This window comes from Alligator mississippiensis, chromosome 1 (genome assembly GCF_030867095.1).
Source record: "Alligator mississippiensis isolate rAllMis1 chromosome 1, rAllMis1, whole genome shotgun sequence".
NCBI lineage: Eukaryota > Metazoa > Chordata > Crocodylia > Alligatoridae > Alligator > Alligator mississippiensis.
The window spans coordinates 198,837,795-198,858,525 of NC_081824.1; the positions used below are offsets into that span (position 1 = coordinate 198,837,795).

General features: G+C 40.3%; 1 protein-coding gene across 1 annotated transcript in view; it reads left to right on the plus strand.

The window, feature by feature from the left end:
* The first annotated feature begins 228 nt into the window (after positions 1 to 228).
* The window catches only part of EPAS1 (endothelial PAS domain protein 1), a 121,863-nt gene continuing 101,360 nt past the window's right edge, over positions 229 to 20,731 (plus strand). The window contains exon 1 of the mRNA XM_006272174.4: positions 229 to 395. Within this exon, the coding sequence (XP_006272236.1) occupies positions 370 to 395 (26 nt within the window). The 5' untranslated portion in view covers positions 229 to 369. The remainder of the gene's footprint in view (positions 396 to 20,731) is intronic.

Genomic DNA, 20,731 nt, shown 5'->3' on the forward strand with positions numbered 1-20,731 from the left:
CTCGGCCAGACTCGCGCCGCTGCCACTGCTCAACAAGTGCGGCATCCTGGCGGGCGGCGGGGGCGGCGCAGGCGGAGGCGGAGGAGGAGCAGGGCCCCGCGCGGATTGGCGGCCGCGAGCCGGCAGCCCCACTGCAGCCGGGGCGCGGGGCCGGGCCAGCCCGGGGCAGCCCGAAGTTTTAAAGCGAGGGGCCGGGCGCGGGCAGCGCCGCACACCGCTCCGGGACCCGGGCGCTCGCCTCCCGCCCCGCCCCGCCCCGCCTCGCCGCCCCGCCCGCGCGGGCTGTACAATCCTCGGCAGTGTCCTGAGACTGTACGGCCAGCGCCAGGGGCCCGAGCCGACAGGGAACCCGCCCGCCCGCCCGCCGCGATGACAGCCGACAAGGAGAGGAAGAGGTGAGGAGCCGGCGGCGCCGCGGGGCTGCACATGCACACGCGCCGAGACACCCAGGCGTACACACTCGCGCACACACCTTGGCACGCGCGCTCCACGCCCCCTCGCGCGCACATGTGCGCACTCGCGGAGACGGGGCGCACAGCATGTCCAGCGCGCGCACTGCCGGCTGCCGGCGCCCGCTCCCGTCACACACGCACACACACACGCTCAGATATGCGCCCACGCACATACTCCCGTAGACACGCTCGCACTCATGCACACCCATGCGGGCTCGCATGCACGCATACACACTTGCACATATATCCGCACACACTCCCACACAGGCGCGTGCGCACTCACACACACGCAGGCATACACGCGCACTCACGCATAAACGCACACACACACCCACATTCGCGCGCGCTACACTGCACACACGCACGTACACACTCTTACACGCAGGCACAAAACTTGCTCGCACGCACATCTGCGCACTCGCATACACACGCACACACACTGGCGCACACTCGGGGGGCGTGAATCCCGGCCGTGGCCCCGCGCTCGTGGCGCGGGAAGGGCGCGCTGTGGCCCCCCCCGCCTGCCAGGATCGGGCCCTCTCAGGGGGCGGCGATGGCCCAAGCCCGTGTCCCGGCGGTGCCTCGCGAGGCACGGGGAAGGACCCCCCACCCTTGCCGCCCAGCCTCCCGAGCCGCGGAGCAGCCAACCCCGCGTTGAAGCCAGGCTGCGAGGAGCCCTGTCCGGCCGGGCTGCGCAGGGGGCGGTGGACACGCGCGGGGTCGGGGCCCGGGTGCGCACCGGAGCCGGGGCAGAGGGAACCGAGTAGGCTGAGCAATTGCTGATCATGATCAGACGTCTCAGCTCTAGCCTTGGCTTTGCTCTCCCCCCCCCCGCGCTGGCCGGGGCCCACGTCCAGTCCCGTGCTGCGGGGGGAAGTGTGCAGGTGCAGCTAGGTGCAAGGAAGCTGCTTTCAAACAGTGGTCTGCAAGTCACCCATCCTCACGGGGTGCGGGGGCCTGGCTGGCCGGGCTCTGTCTCCAGGAAGGAGTGTCATGCCGCTTGCTGCTAGCTGGTGTTTTCTGCTGGAGCGGAGCGCTGGGGATGGCAGGGAGGCAGGTGACAAGTCCCCAGGGCTTGCTCCCCTGGAGGGGATTGAGGACAGGGAACCCCCAGGTGTGCCCACAGCCCAAGCTCAGGGCTGCCTTTGGTTGCTTTTGGGAGGTGAATATCCCCGGAGCTGTACTCTGTGATTAAGGGAAAAAATCCTCCAGTCCTGTGTTGCTTGGGAAGTGGACCCTGACACCCAGGGGCCAAGGTCTCTCCTCTGGTCTCATCACTGCTCTGGGTCTCATCACCAACATTTCCCCTCCCCTCTCTCTGTCCCATCCATTCCCAGCTCCCTTCCCCTGAGAAAACAAAACTAAACAAAACAAAACAAAACAAAACACTAACCTGTGCCAAGTGGGAAATTCCCAGCTTTTCTGATGGGGGGAGAAAAGAAAGCTCTCAGACAGGCAGGAGTCCACGATGTGATTGTACCTACAGAAAATTAAAGGCCTTCACCCCCCCAGTTAACAACAAGGACTAGTTATTCACTTTCCAGGCTTTTTCCTCTAACTGGATTATTTCTGTTGCAGGATCACATGTAATTCATGACCAGGTTTATTAGGTATTAGCATAATATCAATCTTTCAGCCTAGATGGTGTTTAAAAGGAGGCAGTTTTAACAAACCTCTGTCCTAATTAAAATTCCCCAGGACCTGATTAGCATGTTATGTAAATATTCATTATTTTGATAAGGCTGATCCATCTCAACACTGGGAGGTGGCCTGAGAATTTCTGGGCCCCCATTAAATACCAGGACTTCTTGCTTGATATAAGAGGCATAGAATGGCTGCCAGTCATATCCTCTAGGGTTGTGGGCTATGGGAATGCTGTTTGCACAGTTATAGGGCAGGTATTTGCTAAGAGTGTTTTTTTTCTTTTTTGGCTGTAATAGAATATACATTTTAAGCACTTCATTATATTATAATATTACATATTTCCAAGGAAAACAGAATCAAGGCAATACATCAAGTGCCATAATTACATTTAACATCTTTCTTAACTGACCTTTAAAAAAAAGAGAAAGAAAAGAAAAAATGCCTGGTGCTCTATAGTTCAGAGATTGTAGGTGAAAACAAGAGGGAAAAACATACCTAACTATGGACCCAGTCATATAAACTTGTAATTCGTGGAATCACTGAACCTGTTCACTGGGTGAAAACTCTATTTAAGGCTTGAGCCCTTGCTATCTTCAAGCTATTTTAGACTATTAACATTCACATAACTGATATTTATAATTGACTCAAATTTCTACCCTATCACAGAATGTTCTTATAAAATATGTAATTCACAAAGGAAGTACATGAGCTTGCCATTGTTCCTACGCAACTTTTAAATTGTGGATATAATAGCTTCAAAAAACTATATATCTTCTTAATTTGTAGCCTGGCTCCTTGTCATTGATAGCATAACAGTGCAGCTGTTAAGCAGCATGGAAACAATTGCAGTGGATAAATTATATTTTTACAGGCAGACCCTTCAGTGTATCAGATGTTAATTTATTAGGGTGATATATGTACCTTAAAAGCACTTTTTTCTAAGCATCAATTAGAAGTCTGTGCACAGAATGAAGTGCTGGATAATAATTAGGCATCTACCTAATAATTCTGTTTTGAAGGGAAGAGCCCAAAATGTATGATAGGCTGGAAAATATTTATTAAAAAATTGTGATATGTTTATTATAACAGTATGGAAATCTACAAAACTGAAGAATTACAGTTTTCATTATTTTTTTTCGTTAAAAGTCCACTTTTTAATTATGTACTACCATAAGGAAACGTGTTGTCCAGTGTACTCCAATACCTAAGAAATCTACTTCAGGTAAAGCAAAAAATTTAGGAGATCAGGGGTCTAATCCTAACTCTGACACTGAATCAGGTGTGACTTTGGGCAAATCCCTTGACATTCTAGCGCCAATTTCCATATCTCAGAAGTAAAGTAATAAATAAGTCTTATTACTTCACAGGCGTGTTGTGAGATTTACGGTAATTAATATTTTGTTAAGTATTTGAGATTATCAGATGAAAGGTCACTTCTAATGCATTATTCCTATACATGTATATGTATACACAAATATTCTTCTTACCAAATGAAACTGGATTTATTATATTTTTTTTCTTATTGCTCTTATAGGAATGATCTAAAATCTGTAAATCAGCAGTTGTTATGGCATTATTAGCAGGACTTCTAACCAGTTATATGGCTGGAAACACTATTCTGACTTGTTAGTAGCATTTGTGTATCAATTTTGTGGTGAAGAAGTGGCAGTGGTGGTAATCTGTTTTGTAAAATTTGCAAGCAAACCTTGGGCATGTTTTTATGAACAGTCCCGTCACGGTTAAGCAACAGACACTTCATGAAAGATAATCTGTGATTCTTTACGTTATGCTGTATTTAAATCAGAGATCATCCTCAGATATTCTCATGTGGGTTTTATCAATTCAAGTTTAAGGGACATGAGCAACAATTTGCAGTAGCACTATATGGTATCAAGTTTTTTTACTAGATTGCAGCATGTGTTTTCTAAAATAAAAATTTTGAGTAAGACTTCTAAGGTAAAATGAATGGATCTATTAATGATAGAAAGCAGAAATGTTGTTTATGCCTGTCTATGTTCCTAAACAAAAAAGTTGGTATTTCTTAAATACGAATATTCAAAACAGGAAAAATGTAAACTCTGAAACAATAAAACATATTTTGGTGAAAGAATAAAAATTAAGAATACATAATGTACTCATGTAGTCTTCATATTACAAACATGACCATAAGCAAAAAGTCCATCTGCTGTAGTAAAACTGGGCTACACAAGGTCTTCTGAGAGAGTATCCTCAGGGGCACACTTTTTCCCCCCGATTTAATCAGGCATATTTTATCTGTGTTTCAAGACATGATGCTGAAGTAAATAGTCTGTTGAACGGCCTGGTCAGTGTGAGAGAGAGAATTTTAAAACTGAATGAATGTACACACTGGCAGAGCTCTTCTGCTACTGAATGTTGATAATACTTGTACAGTATCTCATGAAACAATTGTCATAACACAAATGATTTGAAGAAAAAAATCATGGTTTGATTTGACAAACTGCAAACATTCCATGATAAGAAGAAGGATGAATTGTTGCTGAGTTAGAACCTGGCTATTGTGACCCTAACTTTTTAAAGTGTACTTTGTATGACTATTTTATAAGCCAAGAAAATGGCACTTCTGAAGTGACCTGGTTTGCTATAGGCCAAAAGATTTTCTACAAAGATCGTGGATGCTACCTGAGGCAGGAAAAATAATGACGAAAAGCGAGTTTGGTCAGGGAAGCCCAACTGCGATTAGATAACTGAGTGATGAAAATTAATCTTTATTAAACTTCAAAGCTTTCTACTGCTCAGGGCTGAGAATCTCTAATCAGATACTTTGTGCCTTTATCTTCCACTGACCTCTGCCCTAAAGGGACTGGTCCTGCAACGTTGAGGTTAGCAACAATTTTGGATTTACTTTAATGGGCAAGGATTGGATCGTAAGAGCCCTACCACCAATAACAGGAACTGAGACTGCAAGCCTTACCAAAATGGTCCAACTCCCAGGGAAATCTCATCCTGTGAATTTCAACCAGACCACATATATGGGGATAAATTGCTCACATATAGCAGTTTGCTTTGCCCTCAGGGCTCCACCCTGCAGGTGCTTCATTAATTAGGTGAATAATTTTGCTCATGCAAGTTTTCTACTCAAAACTGGAGTGCAGCTGCTCTCATGTTGTATGCAGGATCAAGGTGTGGGCTTGTAGATTTCAGGAAATAGCTTTCACTCCTTTTCTCTTCATAATTTATATTCTAAGGTACTTCCATTGATAGAGGAATTGCTTGTATGTATTACAGTATCTTGTCATAGAATCATAGATTTAAGATGATACAGACTATTGGATCTTCTAGTCCACTCACCCACCAGAGTAGCTTTTTTCTTAACAGTATGTATTCTAGAATTGTAGCCAACCTCATGTCTCAGGTAATGGGGCTTTGAGCACTTTGGCAAGACTGGTTACAAAGACTTTTGGATCTCACCATTGAATAGTTTTTTTCCAAGTACATGGCTTAACATTTCTTTAATTTCCTTCTGCTTCACCTACTTGGACCAATGCTATCCTCCAACACAGCGCTTTTTGGATTTGTCAGTAGAGCTTTATGCGATTTATATTACTGAATTAATTATAAGCAATATATACTGACATTTGCTGCTTAGTTTGCATACACAAATAAAACAATAGCTTATAAGTAATTTTGAGGTTTTTAAGTAAAGAAAAAAAGCTCCATAATAAGTAATGCAGGTCCTTTGTAATGGCCTTGGACACCCCTGAATGTAAGTTTCATTATACTGAATTTATGTGGGGGTGTCAAACATCTGCTAATGATTTGGTTTCTTCTTAGGATTTGAACAGATCCTGGAGGCATGACAATTTCCAGTAGTTCTGTCCCTGGATCAATACCTATGACACATCATGTTTACTACCCCATTGTATCCATGTACTCTTTGTTTGATTTTGTTTGCTCTCTTTACTTAAAAAGTGAATAAAGTGAATACTTTTATTTGTATTGGGAGGATATATGATATGTTTTTCGTAACTTTTTATTGAAAGGTTATACATCTGTATAAATGGGGGGTGGGAGTGCAGGAACAGAGGGTTGTATTGAAAACTAACAGTGCTTACTTGTGATAAATAGGAGTAATGTTAGTAAATAGGGACATTTAATTGTCATGTATATTCTTTGGTGCCCTGTTTTGGAATTCACCTCTAGACCTACAGTTAACTTTGAAAAGGAGCCTCATCAGAGAGTGGCCCAGGAGAATGAAAAGTGAGGGCACCACAGGTATTTGTGTATAGAAATTTCATTATACCCCTTCCAACAGGTATGCAAAAGTTGATCATGGATAGGCTGAGCAAAAGCCTCTCACCCTGGCCATTTGGCAAGTTAGTTCCCCAGTTCCTGCCCCCAGGTATTATTTCTGTCAAAGTATGGAATCACTCAGGATAAGCGTCAAAATGTGGCATCTTTGAGAAGGGTTCTTCCTACTGATATGCCTTCTCCTTCACACTCTCCCCATCTACAGTTACATTTACCACTAACCTCTTGTCAGCCTTGCTTCTCCTGTGTTCACCCTTTTGAATCATTATGGGAATTTGTTTATCATAACAGTAACTATGACAGTATCCTGTATATTTAGGGGTCTCTCCATTCATCTGAATAATGGATAGCCTCTTCCTTTCTATAAAACTAATTATAGCATTCAGGCATCTAAAAATTAAAATATGTAATTTTCAAAGGAAGAGCTGCTGTTGTTCATGTTGAATACTGTAACTGTGTGTTAATATGTTTTAAGTACCTTCATTTATTGTCTATCTAAATATGACTCATACTTTGTAGGCATAGTTTTATAACCCATGCAGAGAAAAAAGTGCTAAATTATGACCTTTGAAACCTAGCCTTATACTTCATGGAAGCAATTCTTACTCAACTAAGTAATTCTGTTAAAGTTAGTGGGGTTACAGCACTTGTCTAGGTAAGTACTGAAGTACTGATGGAGCTGCTTCTTAACCACATGATAATCTATCTGTCAAAGAATGAAAATGAGGTTGCTATGATGAACTGCAATTCATATTTCACACGTGAGTGCAGAGCAGCACTACTTTTTACTCAGTCATAATTTTTTCCAAGTATACTAGTTCATACAGTAATGCTAAGTTCTATTTAGACTGAAACTTTCTTTAGTTTTTTTATAATGTGTCTCTGCTGTGGGACATGAAGTAACAGCCTTTAGCCCTTAAATTCCCATACACCTGCTTCATTTTGGTACTTTTGACACTCTTGAAATTGTGACTATTAAAGATACTGATGACTAAAACAACATGGTAATAAAAGAGCAGATTATTTTACCTTTGGTTAATTGTATCTACAGAAATGCTTTTTCATTTAAATCTGTTACTAGTGAAATACAGTGGCTAGGGTAATTTTTTAAGCACTAGTGTGCTTGTACACTGTATGTACATGTTGGAGACAACTCTTGATATGTATCTTTACACAATAGCTTATGGCACAATGTATGTATCTATAGCCAGAATATACCATTTTCATTAAAACAAAATGCAAACATGGGGTGTTATGCAGTGTAAAATACAGTGCTTGTTTTACGAAGTACAATAGACCTGTTAGCCAATAAATAACTAATGCCCCAGAGTAGCTCATGTTTAATTATGTTTTTTAGTTCTTAAACTCAAAACTAATTATGATTTTAGTTCTCTCCCCTATATTTGACTCTAGAAGGATTAATTGTGACAAATGCTGTTCATAGTACATTTTGATTAAAAGAGCATTTTAGATGTTAAATAGTTAGATTTGTAATATAATTGGTTTAGACTGTTTTATAAAGAGTTTTCGGTTGGATAAAGTATCCCTTATGCTCCACTGTCCATTGCATTACATGACACAGCAAATATTCAATATTCTATTCTATAGAAGCTCATCAGATGTTTTGTCTGACAAGAAGCAAAGTTGCTTTAGTTGAATTTTTATGTCTGATCTTCAGTCAAAGAGGTGCCCTGGTCTTGACCCTTCCTGTGCATATGAATATGTGAAATCAGCAGTTTTCTTTGATTAGGGGAGTGTTTAGGGTGTTCCCTCCAAAAAGATCCAGTCTGAAACGTTCAGGAACTTTACAAATGCTTTATTTTAGTTTGTGGGTGTGTGATTAATATTGGCTTATTTCAGATTTAAGAACAAATTCTGTGCATTTGGAAGAAGCAGGAATTATTTTGGCAATTAATTAATTAATTTTGGTAATTACAGTAATTATTTTGGTAACTACGGAGACTGCAAGAGGTGAAATGAACAAGAGGTAGTTTCTGTAGTTCATTTTTTTTTTGTATCAATAAAATCAGTATAGGTACACACATTCTATTTTTTATGTCAGCTATAATAATGACTGATATTTAGTATCTTGATTCTGCAGCATGTATATGCATTTATGTTGCAAGCTAATTTCAAGCAAAAGATAGTTTAAATAGTTTACATTCTCAACATCAAATATTTGCTGTTAAGCACATCAAGAATTTACATAGATGAAGCACAACTAAATGCTTTGTTTTTTAAACAGGTCTCGGTCTTTCACCTCTGTTCCAAACAAACTGTACAGAAGTAAAAGTGAGCTTTAAAAATATACTATTTGTCACCTTGTAGCCTTCTTCCCATCATCAGGGGACAGTATGTACAAAAACAGTTGGAACTGTTAAAATGTTTTTCATCCCATATATCAAAGTGAGGTAAATAAAGTTATTTGCCTAATAATTCTCAGGAGATGGAAATACCAAGATCAGCAATGTCAAACTCCTATGGAGTAGGCTAAACTGCATTTAGAAAGAGCGTTACTAGATTGCATGCTTACTTAATTATCCACCTAATTATATGACTAATTAGGGCCACATACTTAATTATGCATTTAGATTACTTAAAAATCTGGAGTCTGCTCCTCAGAAGGTCTACAGTAGCATAGTTCTGTTTAAGATAATGGATCTCTGCTACTTTACAACAGTGAAGGATCTATCTTTGGACTTTTTCCAGAATCACCGTTAAGTCTTAGAGTTAACACACATTGAGATCACAATGGGCAGTTGACATCTCCCTTACAGCTGTGTTGAGTTTTTTTTTTCAGCGTAGATGTGCACTAGGGTGTGAAGATGGTTGTGCCACTTTTCATGAATACTCTTTACTATCCTGAATGCCACTGCATTAGTTGCTATAATTAGACACAAGGCTTAATGAGTTGAATCATTATTACTTTAGGAACATTTGACTCTAGATTTAAAATTATTAGAATAAATTATAATAGTGTACAAAATGCAAGAAAGCTAATGTAACTGCTTAATGAATTGTGTCTTTTGAGTATGAAGCTCATAGGTTATAATTTATTGTAGCTTTCAAGGACACAGTGGACACAGCTACATGTGCTATTAATGCACTGTAAGCTTACTATACAGTGAAATGATGTGCAGTAAGCTTTCCCCAGGAGTGTGTCTACACATTTGCCTGTTGGGAGCAAATTTACTCCCAGTGGGAGCAGTATAGTCCAGTGCTACTCCTGCCTTGCTCTGGCTCCCTGCATCAGCCAGGGGGAGCTCCAGGCTCCCCTGGGTGCCAGCCCCAGACTGGCAGGGGGTACCAGGGTCAGGCCTGGGCTCTGGGGACCAGGGAGATGTGTCCCACCTCCGGGCAGATGCCTTCAAGCCCCTCCCTGAGTTCAGGGCATGGAAAAAACTTCCCTCCCTCGGCAGCTGTTTCCCAGCCCTGCCTCCCTATTCTTTTGCTCCTTGCTGCCTGTGATTACTGGGAACAATTTGCTCTTGGTCAGCTGTCTACTACTGCACATTAGCTACTGCGTGGTTAATCTACTACCTGTATCTACAGGTAGTAGCCAACTGTACAGTAGACTATTCTACTGTGCAGTAAATGCTGCATACGTGTAGATAGTGACACTTTACTCCACAGTAAATTAGTCTACTGTGTAGTAAAGCATCTCGTGTAGATGTGCCCAGTGTTACTGCTTCCAATTTTTCCTGAACCCAGAAAAGATTTTCTGGTGAATCCTATTGTAAGTACATGAGCAAGGACTTTATTAGATTCCCTATTCCTGTCATAATTTAAGTCAGGGGAGTCAAACTCATCTGGCCCCTCAGGCTGGATGAGAGGTGTGGGGCTGGGCTTTAAGCCAGATCAGACCCACACACTGGCATTGTGCTTTGGAGCCAGTGCACAGGTTCAACCCAGCACAGTCCTGCATGCAGCATGCACCCAGGACTGTCCCCAGGTACCAGACAGGCTCCACATGGAGCATGCAGGGCCATTCTGAGACCCACAGGCAGCACCACAGGGCAGATCACAGCCCCCCATCTGGCTTGCAGGCTGTATCATTGACATCCCTGATTTAAATACTTATTCTGCATTTTCAGTATATCATATCTAATGACAATCTGAAGAGTTGGAATTTATTTCAAAGGCAGCTGGATGCTTGCTTTTCCTGTTGCATAATTCTGAGTATGTTCAACTTCTATTGGCTTCCCATTGACTGCTTTCTTATTCTCATATGCCCGTTATGAGAAGCCTGGCAGAATAAGCAGCTAGTAGATCCAACAGTTTTTTTATATTTTGTTACAGGTCAGTTGCACATACCTAAGTGACATATCTTTTCAAAATGCTTTCCTTAACAATGGACTTTGAATCATTGGACTCAATTTAATTTAGAAAAATTTAGAAAATTTAATTGCATTGTGTAAGGAGAGGCTAAAATAAGACACAGGGCTATTTTTGATTATATAACTGAAGTGATAGATGAATTATATGGGTGTAACTTGAAGTGTTTGATAGTAAACAGTCTGAAGTACCAGTGTATATGGTTATATGATCATCAGAATCATATTAGAAACTCCTTTGAAATCACTAAACTGTAACCTTAATTTATTACAAATATTTAAGCACCTGGTTTTTTATATGCATCAGGACATATTTGTGTAGAGCTAAACAAACGTGGATGAGAAATAATACTCACATTTTGCTGAAATGATTCATTTAATTAATATTTTTTCAAAACGAAGCTTTCTGACTTTTTGTTTGAAAATTGATTTTTTTTGTAATAACCAAAAAGAAAGAAAAACATTTTGTTTTGGACCAAACAAAATGTTTTGGTTTGTACCAAATCAACACTTCTTATTTTTCACTTTGGAAAAAAATGTTTTGGTCCTAACAGTTGAACTAAACCACACATTAGATCTAAACATTTTTTCTATATTTTTGGTTCAGCTACCAAGTTGAGCATCTATTATTCAAATAGCATTAGTTGTGGATTCCTCCATCACCTGTAGACTTTAAGATCACATTGGATGTTTTTTTAAGAGGCTCAAATTATAGGATTTGATGTAGAAAATATTGGGTGGGTTTCTTTGGTCTGTGTAATGTAAGTGTTTACATTAGTCAATCATAATGGTGTATTCTGGCCTTAAAAGCAATTGTTTGCATTAAAACAAAAAAGAAATATGCACGTTTAACATTGAAGATACAAGTACATCATTTGCTTAGGACTATGTAATAAATGCTAAAGTAGAAGCCTAGAATGAAGAACTGTGGTATTCTTCATTCTGGAGTTTCTAAACCAGTTGTTTTGAATAAGGTTACAAGGCCACTGAAACCACACATTTGAAAAAATGTCAGTGGCTGGCATCCAGATTGCACTGGATCATGGGACATGTCGTTCAGCTACAGAAGTTGGCCTGTATAAAAGAAAGGGGTATTTTTGCCCTCCAAGCTTAAGCTCCCAAGAGGCAATACACCACAATAAAGGAATACATTTGGTCAGTTGTAGTTTGGTAAGTTTTATGTCCAGCTGTTATAATCATGCTTGGTATTCCCATGTGAATATTGAATTTTTCCTGAACTATTTTGTCATGAAATTTATAAAAAAAGTTGCCTTGCCAAAATCATAGCTGTAATTTCGGAGCAGACCAAGCATATCAGATGTGTTTGCCTCCCTTTTCCCAGGCCAAATTTAGATTGCAAGGTGCTTTGCAGTCCAGATACAGACGCAACTCCGTTGGTGGCCCAAATGGTGGTGGTGACACTGTGTTGGCCGGGTCATGGACTCACAAGGGTTAACACAGCTATTGCTCACCTCACCAAAATGAGCCCTCAGTGGGGTTCTGTACTTTTGAATTCAGTGGCAGGCTCTGCCCCTGCTCATCCTGCTCCCAAATTTTCACCTCTTTCAGGAGCTCTGCAGGCGGAATCTGGCCTACAGGCCATATGATTCGTACCCCTGAGTTAGACAAATAATTCTAGACTCAGCCTTTAGAAAATAAACTAGTGATAGTAACGCATTAAGGAGTAAGGACTAATCTGTCCAAGTAAGCTATTCCTGCAAAATTGCCTTGCCAAAGTCATAGCTGTGGTTTTGAGGCAGACCAGGGGTGTCAGATGTGTTTTCCCCCCATAAATCCCATAAATAAAAACTTGAGACATACTAAATACATTTAGTTGGATCCACCTTTTTTAGGAGAGCACATTTTAAATAGTCAATAAATAGTCAGACCCTTAAAAATATTTTTTTTGCTTAGTACTCTATAGTACTTTATAGTGTAGCAGAATAGTTTCAGTTTGTTTCTCATGAGACTAATGTAGATCTTTTATTTACTGTGGATCATTATTTCCCTTTTACTACAGTATAAAGTGCCTGATATTGCATAAAGTTGGAGATCTTTGCTAAATTTGCATGAGTGAGTATCACTTGATGAATGGTGTTATAAGTTGATATACCAGAGTTCTCCTTTAGAACACACATTTGTGTGCTTTTATACTATTAGAGGCTACAAAAATATTAGGCTACAAAAAGTATGAAGGTCACTTTTTTTAGTTATTATGACAGACTTTCTGCAAATGACACAGTATTGTATTTGAATGTTATTACCTGTATTTTATTTCAGCAGTGCATATATTGGAGGTAGACAATGAATGGTCATGATAAGTAGTACAATACTCACTGTGTTTAGATTCTTAGTGCCCGCACTGTTCATTTTCAGTTGCATTTAAAATGCATTTCTATGATAAACTACAGACCAGTTCTTTAAATATCAATTTTTATAACACTCCAGTTATCAGTGAACCTCTGAGTCCTGTGTGTTCACAATTATATTATCCTCTGTATGAGTGAATTCTTGATAATATCAATTCCATTTATTGTCACAGCGCTTTGAAGATTTTTGATGTGACATTAAAACATGGTAATTTGACTGTGCCTACATATGTCTTTAATGGACCCTGCTATTACTACAGAACACACTTAAACCATCAGTGTCTGTGTGTTACACAGTGACTGTAATTCTAACTAAAACTTGTTGCACACCCTAAAACCTCTTCTGTGACTATGTGTGAGACAGCTATGCTTGGTTAGATTTTATATTCTATTTTTCTCATTTAGCATTCTCAACAATTTGTTATTCTGCTATAATGGATATAATGGCACATAACCAAGCCCACTAGGTAATTAGGTAGAATATTGGCCTGCTGCTGAGTCTGGTTCAATAGGAACAAGAATGGTGTTGTCAAATATCCTCTGATTATCAAAATAATACCACAAAAAAGGCAAAATGATACATTTTTTTCCAGATCTTACTTGAGCTTTGTAAAATTTATTGAGAAAAGGACTTGAGGATTTAGCCCTGAGGACTATTTTGTGCTAAAAAAATTTTAAGCAGCACTTTTATGGGAATAAAAACTCAGTTACTAAATATGGCTTTAGTATTTAAATGACTAATGGATTTTTATTAAGGGCTAGATTTCCCCTTGTGTATTTATAACCCATGAGAGAAAATTACATGAGGGGAAAACTCTATTAGTACATTTTGTAGAGCTTCTTCCATGTTGTTGCAGAATGGGATTTACTCACTTCTGCAAAGGAATTAGTTATGCCTCTAACCCTTAGCAGTCCCCATGAGTGAGAAGTGGCTGAGCAGTTTCCACATCTTTGCTCTTCCTTGGCTCTGCTTGCCTCTAGGGTCCACCCCACCTTTTAAAGTGAATTCCCACCGTGAATGAGGTTCCATGGGCAATCTGTTGCTTCTCCTAGGGTATGTCCTCATGACCCTGGCCCAACTGTTTGCTACTCTTTAGCTGATTCCAAGCAATTGCAGCATATGGAAGATCAAAAATTGTTGATTTCTCCATCTGGAATGAGTGAAATCCATATGACACCTATACATTCTTTCTGTGTGGCCTCTGAAGGCAGTCTCAAGCCCTTTGTCTGACAATGTCTTTCCTACATGATTAAACAATGCGTTTCTTTTTAATCCAGCATCTTTTTAATCTGACTGTGCTCTTGACAGCTAAACCCATACTCTTAAAACAATGATTCAGAAGCTTTGGCTGAACATTTTAAATCTGTTGACTAGCAGAACTTCTCTTTGGCAACCTTTGCACAGCCCCCAGATGAACTCTTCAATGCTAGAGCTGTTAAACTTTATTTTCTTATGGCCATTGTATTTTCCCCTCAAAAGATTGGTAAGATATGTTCTTGCCATTACTAATCACTTTCCACCCTCAAGTTTTCTTAATGTTGCCACAAGTTTTCACATAATGGTAGGACTATATATTGTACAAATGATTCACAAAAGAGAATATTCTATGTAGTTAGGCATGTACAAACCTGAAAGTGGAATAAGAGCAAGTGGAGATGTTTGCAGGGAAACTTAATACTGGTGTTTCAAAACACTCATTGTTTCCCATAAAAAATCTTTTGTTTATTAACTGCATGAACAGCCCATGCAGACTCTCCTCAAAATCAGTATCCAGTCTAGCTGCACAGATAGCACAAGATGCTAGTAAGCAAGGATACCATTTTTTTGGATTCTGCCTTTTAACTGTGTTCTTTTCTGTCACATTGACTCAGTGCTTGTAGCGCAATGAATAGAGCACACCTCCTTGGCTGCCTCAGGATAAACGCTTACAGACTGAAGAAAGAGCCATATACACCAAAGGCAGGAGAAGGAAATGTAAGACAGAATCTTCCTAGTGGCCATTTGGAGTAGAGAGGACCCAGAGCAGAATTTGTTTCTTGGCAAAAACAGGCATAATCCACTGAATTGTTATTTTTGATTTGCAGGCATTTAAGGATTTACAGTGTAATGTTTGCAGAAAATTAAATATGCAGGGTCAGACTAAGACCTAAGACAGAGGAGCTTCATTCAAATAAGTCTGTAAATTATTAATCAGGAGTCAGAAAAGAGGTAGAACTTCTTGGTCTTTGGGGCAGAGATTGATGCTTATTCTGCCTGTAGAACAGCGAGTCTCTGATTAAGGTGACTTAATTACAGCTTAAAATGAATACACCCTTTTGTGGTAGTGACTTTTCTTCCTGTTTGTACAGTGGCTAGCAAATTAAGGCTCTGATCCCAGCAGAAGTTTTCAGATGCTGCTACAATGCCAAGAATAATGGCGAAAATTTTGTGTGAATTGTTTAACATCAAAACAATGCTTTTATAAAATATCTGATGTAGGAGGACATGTCTGAAAAGATATGATCAAAGGTGTTCTTAGCTCAACTCCTTGATAAATCCTCAGTCTGGGATACAGGAGATCTGAGTTCCAGTTTCTGGTTCTGCTACAGATTTTGTGTGTGAACTCAGCCAGCCACTTTTAATCACTCTGTGACTCAGTTCCCCATTTGTCAACTAAGGAGAGAAATATATACTTATTACACCATTTGTGGATCTTGTCTATTTAGATTGTAAGCTTTTAGAACTGGAACTTTGTCTTACACTGTCTCATACAACAGCACTTGGTAGTGCTCATTTTGAGTGGAATTATAAGGGCACTGACCAGACATGTGCTTACTGCTGTAATTCATGGTGCTATCCAGGAAGCACCATAAATTACAGCAGTCTCCCAAACCCAACAGATGTTTGCTGGTCCAGAGGATTGGGGGATTGAGATCCAGTTTGGAGTGGCTGTGTGGCTGCAGCTGCTTTCCTCTAGACGCCCCCGCTGCTTCCCCAGGTCCTGTGCTGTGTTCAGAATGGGAGAGGAAGGAGGGGAGGGAGTTTGGTCTGGGGTTTGCCCAGTCTGCACTTGTGGATCGGAGCCCCCCTGAGGTGGGGGGTGGTTCCAATCCACTCACCCCACCCTCCAATGCAGGCTAGGCAAACCCCAAATCAAACTCCCTCCCCTCCCTTCTCCCCCTGCCATTCTGAACATAGCACTGGGGGTAGGGCTGGGCCACATCAGCCCAGCCTTGCTCCCACCACATGCTGATATAAGGTAATGAAGGCGCTCTGCTTGGGAGCACCTTCATCTAAACCCTTATGTAATAAGGGTTCAGACTGTTGCGTGATCAGGCACTTTTAAAGCACTCTGCAGCCATGCTGTTCTGTCAGGGAATGGCTGTAGAGCACTTTGGGGGCATGATCATGCAACAAACTGTCACTTCTGTCAGTGCCATAAGTAGTAGTGCAGTATAAGGGAGTATGTCAAACAGTAGGACCTACGTTCCTCTCATGCAGTATTCTTGTTTTCCTTGCTATTCCCTGCTCTCTCTTGATATGGAAATGACATACATCAATATACTACACTGTCACATGCCTTCAGTTCTGCTGCCTTTAAACTTGGCTCTTATGTTCAGATCAATACACAGATATTTGGTGAAGAAAACAGTAAGGGAGCAGAAAACAATACATGTCTCATAGAGATGAAAAGTCTGAAGCATAGCTTGGTGTTTTTTCTGCCTTGGCTGGAGGCAGTGGACAGGGCACCAGCTGCTGCCCGATTGCTGGTAGTATCACTGTGGCAAGGCCAGCAGTGTGAAGGCTTCTATTTCTGTGCTTCCCTGCAAGTCAGCACCTGGGGATGGTGGCCCAGTTGTCTCCCCATAGTTATGCTACTGTGACATGTCCATTCTATAGCGTTTTTTGTGTGGCAGGCAGATACATTGTGAGGCAATGGGAGACCTTTGTTTTTTAAGTAAAGCTAATAATACACAGCACATGGAAAAATCAGTCTAGTAAAAATCAAAGTTTTCCTTTTGTTTCCAGATGTTTTAAATAAGCAGCCACGGCAAAGGAAATGTTACTGACAACTGAAGTCATTTTGACACATTTTCAGATCAGACAGGCTGCAGCCCAGATCATACTATACACTCTTGTGGATTGTTTCATCCTGAAACATGCCATACTGTTCTGTATGCGCTACATCCTGAGCCAGAACTAGTTCATGATCCTGTACCCAGGTTCATTAGCACTCTTGAGAGGCACAAGGACAACTTCCAGTTTTGGAGGCAGTATACATGGAAGAGAATGGCATGTTTCAGTACAGTGACACCTACTACAGTAAGTGAGAGCTACAGATGTGCCCCATCTTTCTCTGGTCTAAAAATAATTATTTGAGAAAAACACATAAATTGTATAGAAGGGTTTTAGTGGGGCATATTCATATTTTGTATGTGGTCCCAAAAAAGCAGAGGATAACTAATCCTTATTTTATGTATGAACCTAATCCTTCTACCACACCTGCCAGTTTTCAGGGCTCCACCCAGACCCAACCAACACCCAAATTGCATAAAATTCCATCCTTTTGAAGTAAACAAAGGGAGTTCAGGTGAAAATATAACTGGAAGGGAAGATAGTAAACAATGCAAATAGGGCTTATTCTAAAAATAACAACTTTTAAATTCCTTCTAAAACTTGGGTCCAGAAAATGAGATCAGTACCATAGATGATCAAGTTCTGTACCACAGGACTGTAGTTAAAATGTGATGACCTGCTACTACAAGGTGAGATGGTAGGTAGTATTGGAACAGAGGTACGTCTAAATACACTCAGTGAGACAACATGTCCTGGGTCTAGCTACATAAGAGTGCTAAAACAAGTTATGCTGATCATAAGTCAATGGAAAAGACTGCTGTCTAGGAACACATATAGTGAATAGAGAGCAATTAAAAAATAATGGTTGCAGTTTAAAGCAAACGGTAATCATGTTGTTTTTTGAACAAGCTGCAAGTTGCACAAGATCACTGTTTAGTTTTCTGGGGGCTGTATGCTACTGTTGAGGTCATCATAGGATAAATAAATGAGCTAAAGGTCTTTGGGGCAGAGATTGTTGCTTATTCTGCCTCTAGCACAGTAAGTTTCTGATTAAGCTTGGGACTCCATCTTAAAATTAATACACCCTTTTGTGGTAGTGACTTTTCTTCCTGTGTTTGTACAGTGGCTAGCAAATTAAGGCTCTGATCCAGGCTGAAACTTTCAGATGCTGCTACAATGCCAAGAATAATGGTGAAAATTTGGTGTAAATTGTTTAACATCAAAACAATGCTTTTATGAAATATCTGACGTATGAGGCCATGTCTGGAAAAACATGATCAAAAGTGTTTTTAGCTTCACTCGTTGCATCAACTTTAATCCCTTCAACATGTAGGGATACGAAGAGCAAGACTGCCTACGTACATGACTTGTATCCAACAGCCAGGGATGGGCTAAGGACCTGAATTTGAACCTCCATTGGAGGTCCCAGGACATAGTTTAATGCAGGATTTGGCAAATTGCTGAATGGGCTGAAGGTGGAACCAGGTTTGCTCCCCCGTAGAGATGCTGAAAATGCCTCTCTTGCTCCTGGCAATAAACATACAAGAAGTGGATTTTAAATTCTTTGGGGCAGGGACTAAGACCCACATTTGCATGTGCTTAACTCTAGTCCCACTCCAGTTGCCTGCAGTACTCTTGAGTGTAAAGCTAAATACTTACGTGTCTCTACAGGATTGGGGCCTAAATAATAAATATACACCATAAGAGAACACCATGTAAATGTAGATGAGGTATTATTTCTTGATGTCAAATGGAAATTTCGAAAATGACTCCATGAATGTTCAGTGCCTATTTACTGGTGGATTAAGCAAACAGATTTGTTAGATACTTGTATAAGGTATGAGAAAGGTAAAGCACGAATCTGTTTTTTATATTGTTACTTGTTTAGGAAGTGGGTTTTAATTTATCAGTGTTTTAGGTGAAAATAGTTTGTGGACAAATCTGTTTTAATTTATTGTATGTGGCTTTTTAAAAAAAGTATTTAGCTTGCTCTCACAAGTCAACAATCTTTGTGACCTTTAAGATGAGGCGGTTGAATATGAAAAAAATGTACTTGTGGGAAAAAACCCTTGGCTTAGCAATTTTAATTGTAGGTATTTGGAAACAACTCAGATATACCATCAGTAAAGAAAAAATTAAGAATTCATAATTGTTGGCAGGTGTATTCTAGTTTTTGACAAACTGCAACTTAAATACTGTGTCAATCATGACCAGACAAGGATATATGTTAGATGGCACTGGGCTTGTTACCTAACATTCTTTCTGGAGTTTAAAAAAAATAGTGATTTTAATAGAAAATCAAGCAGCAATAGCTTTCCTTCTGATCTTTACAGATCATTGAATGGTTTGACTCCTATGGCACACAGACAGTGAAATCACAAAACACCATTTGCATTTATCACATCTCACTATTTGGCAGTTGACAGAAGTAGACATAGGTAAAGTGCTTTTCCTTTCCTTGGGCATTTTAGAAGGAACCTAATTGTGATCTTGAGCCTTGGTCTTTTGGGCACATGGGTTAAGACACTTGAGTCAAGAGCATCCTCTATAATGTGCAGTTAAGGGATTTGGTAGCTCTTCATTTGGCATAGAAAGTTATTCCTTGAGACAGAGAGGTCAGCGTGTCAGTTATGCCTGCCTTTGATATGTAGCTGATTGGTTTGCCTAGTTATACATTAGGACCTGATCCTGAAAGGTGGCTTATATTCCCACCACATTCAGGCACTTCAGTAGCTGCTTAATTTTAATACATGCACAGTTCCACTGAAGCTCAGAGCTTTCATTTTTATATGGAATTGTAGCATTCATTTAGAGTGAGATACAGACTTCAAAAAACACAGCCAGGGATTCAGAGGCATTAAGAGTGGCAATATATATGGCATTAGGAGAATGTGACTTGCTCCCGTACAATTCATCTTTGTTTGGATAAGTCTCTTTTTGGTTCCAGTGGTCCAGTTATATTGGTGGTTGTTACAGCTGTGTAACAATGAAGGCATTGTAACCAGTGCCATTTTCACTTTCCTGTCTTGCTATGATGCTAGTTTAAGATTGGAGAGGTTGTAGGTTATGGGAACTTCACTGTGTGTAATGCTAGGAAGACAGAGTCTACAGTTAAGAGTTGTACATCTTTGACATTTACTTTATTTAAACAGTCATGCTGGAAATCATTTTAATTAATTGTATGACAAATTGGCAATACATATCTATATGAAGAATAATATACTTCCAAGTATCCTTTTTCCCTGCATGGGAGTACTACAGCTAGTTGGTGTTTCATTATGTAGTAGCTGAAAGGAGAGACATTGTTTGTTAGAAAGTGTTTGGAAATATAAAAGTGGAGTCTCTTGAGAACTCCTTGTCTACATAGTTCACAATTGACAATTGTTTTGTATAGTGCATGTTGGACTTTTTACTTGGCTATGTGTGCATCTCAAAATGGACCTTCCCACCTCAAACATTTTCTCATAAGTGTTTGAAAGATAAAGCCAGGAACAAAGAAATACATTTCTCCCCTACTTCATTATATTACAAGTAATGAACATTTGCAGGATTAAGGCCAAATGTTGCAGTCATTATTCAAGCAAA